Source organism: Copidosoma floridanum, unplaced genomic scaffold, assembly GCF_036245765.1.
Source record: "Copidosoma floridanum isolate Cflo_tuat_1 unplaced genomic scaffold, Cflo_Japanese_pri ptg000014l, whole genome shotgun sequence".
In the NCBI taxonomy this organism is placed as follows: Eukaryota; Metazoa; Arthropoda; class Insecta; order Hymenoptera; family Encyrtidae; genus Copidosoma; species Copidosoma floridanum.
In genome coordinates, this window is record NW_028321891.1 from 7,865,655 (window position 1) to 7,868,198 (window position 2,544).

General features: G+C 29.2%; 1 protein-coding gene across 2 annotated transcripts; it reads right to left on the reverse strand.

The window, feature by feature from the left end:
• On the reverse strand, positions 1–1,378 carry mRpL47 (mitochondrial ribosomal protein L47). 2 transcript variants are annotated; one of them, XM_014351885.2, is made up of 5 exons: positions 1,255–1,378; positions 851–1,018; positions 553–767; positions 293–452; positions 1–217 (listed from the first exon to the last, which is right to left on the reverse strand). In XM_014351885.2, the coding sequence occupies exons 1-5, from the start codon at positions 1,374–1,376 to the stop codon at positions 67–69; spliced, it is 816 nt and encodes a 271-aa protein (XP_014207371.2). In that variant the 5' UTR covers positions 1,377–1,378; the 3' UTR covers positions 1–66. The 2 variants fall into 2 exon arrangements, with proteins under 2 accessions (XP_014207371.2, XP_089448137.1); XM_089592011.1 differs by lacking the exon at positions 1,255–1,378 and adding an exon at positions 1,119–1,198.
• Positions 1,379–2,544: the final 1,166 nt, after the last annotated feature.

Here is a 2,544-nt window from a genome sequence, read left to right on the forward strand (position 1 = left end):
TAATGTAAGTTATAATATTTCAGTTTAAACGATGATATTCAGCGAAGTATTTACAGAAACAATATATCATTCATAACGAGAAGCCATACCGTGATATTTAAGCTTATTAGACCTCAGTGCTTTTTCTATATTTGCGTTGGGATATTTCTGTCTGAGAGCTTCCATATCCAGATTAGGGAATTTCTTCAGCAAAGAGATAGCAGCATTGGTTTCTCGGCTACAATGTAATGAAAACCAATGATGAGTAAACTATGAAAGATAGAATGTAATCAACATCATAAAAGATGCATACTTATTTCTCTTTCTTTTCTCATTCCATATGTTTTCACGGTATTTAAACAGGAATTTCCTTACTGCATGACCACCATATCCAAATAAGTATTTTTTCTTCCAAGTTTTATTTATTCCTTTGGGTATCACATGTTGTGAAAATCTATAGTATTGCCTCAGGCCTAGAAATAATTGAATTAGAAATGCATGACATGAATTTCATGCAAGTTTGTAGTTTTATAAGTGACTCTTCGAACAAGCTGATACAAAAGGAAATGTTACCTAGTACATTATTAACAATTTTTGATGGCACTTCTCCAGTCTGTCCAGTTTCTAGCTGGTAATAGGCTTCATTTCTTTCTCGCACAACTGTTTCCAAATTTTTCATGCTCTCCTCGACTTTGTCCAGCCTCTCTGGATTTGGAAATAGTTCATAGGCTTCGTTGCAAGCATGTTCCATGGTCAGGAGCATATTTTTTTCTTTTAACAACACATACCTTGAAATCGAAGTAAAATCACCAAAATCAAACGAGCTGAATGAACACTGTTCTTTATTGGTATTTAATACTGGGAATCATACCAGAGCTTGTGCAAATCTTCGTTGCTTTTGATGCGTAGCTCATCAGTGCTCCATGAACGGCCAACCTGAATTCTTTGCTTCGTCCAGTTGATGTCTTTGTCGAAGAATTCCATCAGGTCATCTGTCCTCGAAGAAGTGTGTATCAATGCACTCCTGGGGATTGTGGGCCTAAAATGTGATAACAACAGCCATTTCTAACCTGTACGAATCATGGGTGGTTTTGATTGGAATAACAAATAAAAACACGACCAAATTTGTTGTAACGAACATTCTACATAAGATTTTACTTCATGTATCACTTTTGCTTGATGATTAATTTGGAAATTAATTGGAAAAAGCATTGTTTAGTGCATGTGACATTAAATTGAATGAAAACAGTGATATCCAGGTAACTGACAACTTACACACTTGGGACTTTTGAATGTAACGATGGGACAACATTTTGACAAACCGACAAGTTAGTAAATAATTTTTTAATGTTATTTACTGAGTTTGAAAGTCTTAAAACTTTTGTTAGCGAAGCCATATCTTTCGAATTTCGGATGTATATGAAAACAACATGTGCATATATATACCATACCTTACCGTTGTCGTCTGCTGGACTGATAGTCTGGTAAAATTTAGAAAAATTTCGAGAAAAATTAAAACGCTTTTCGTACAGACTTTATTCAGGAATTTGATTGAAATAGTTTTAGTAGTTAAATATTGTTAATAAAAAATATGTAAATTTTTTAAGCCAGTTCTAATAATATGAAATATCGTTTGTACTATAATGCTGTGGTGACACTTAAAGGTGTGACGAATTTATTTTTTTTAACTACATTAACATTTTTTTACAACTTATACTTGAAAATTTAATAAAGTTCAATTGAAAAATCTCTAAGATCAAAATTTCAGAAAATTAGAAATAAAGAAATGAAAAAAATTGATGTTTGAAAAAAAATTACCAAGAAATTTTTTTTTTTTTTAATTTTTACAAGTAAATTTTTTGTTTTTAAATTAGCGGTGTGGAAACTCCAAAATTCCAAGCATAAATTAGCTAACTATCTGTTGATTAAAAAAAAATAGTAATAATAAAAAAGAAAATTTCCTGTTTTGAATTTGAGTGAGTTCATAATATTTAAAGACTGCATACCGATTTCTACCTTGATGTATTAATATCACTTTTACTGTAATCCTTAAAACCATCCAAAGTAAACAATAAAACGATGTGATGATTTTTTTCACAATAATTTAAAAAATGTTTTGTAAAAAAATGCATATCGTCGGATCATTCTATATTCATTCTTATCCCAGGAATAGCTTGCTTATTTTGTTTAATATTTTTTTAGAAAAGAAACAAAAAAATAAATAACATCGTTGCATATCGTACGTTACACTACCTCATCAAGGATAAAGAATTTTTTTTTATTCATTGCATACAATATAAATTTTTTGAATAAAATGCATATGATATTTAAATATGTCAATTAAAATATTTATTTATCACAAACTAGGAGCTTACATAACACACATTTTTTTTTAAATGAAACTTACATAATATGTTTCTTTTTTACTTTAGTGCCTTAGTAATAGTATATAAGTTTTTATGTATATTAATGTTTGATAAAAAATTGACTAAAATCAATAATTATTTCCATCACAAAAACTAATTCATTTTAAGACTTAATAGAATTTAATAGAACAGATTTAAT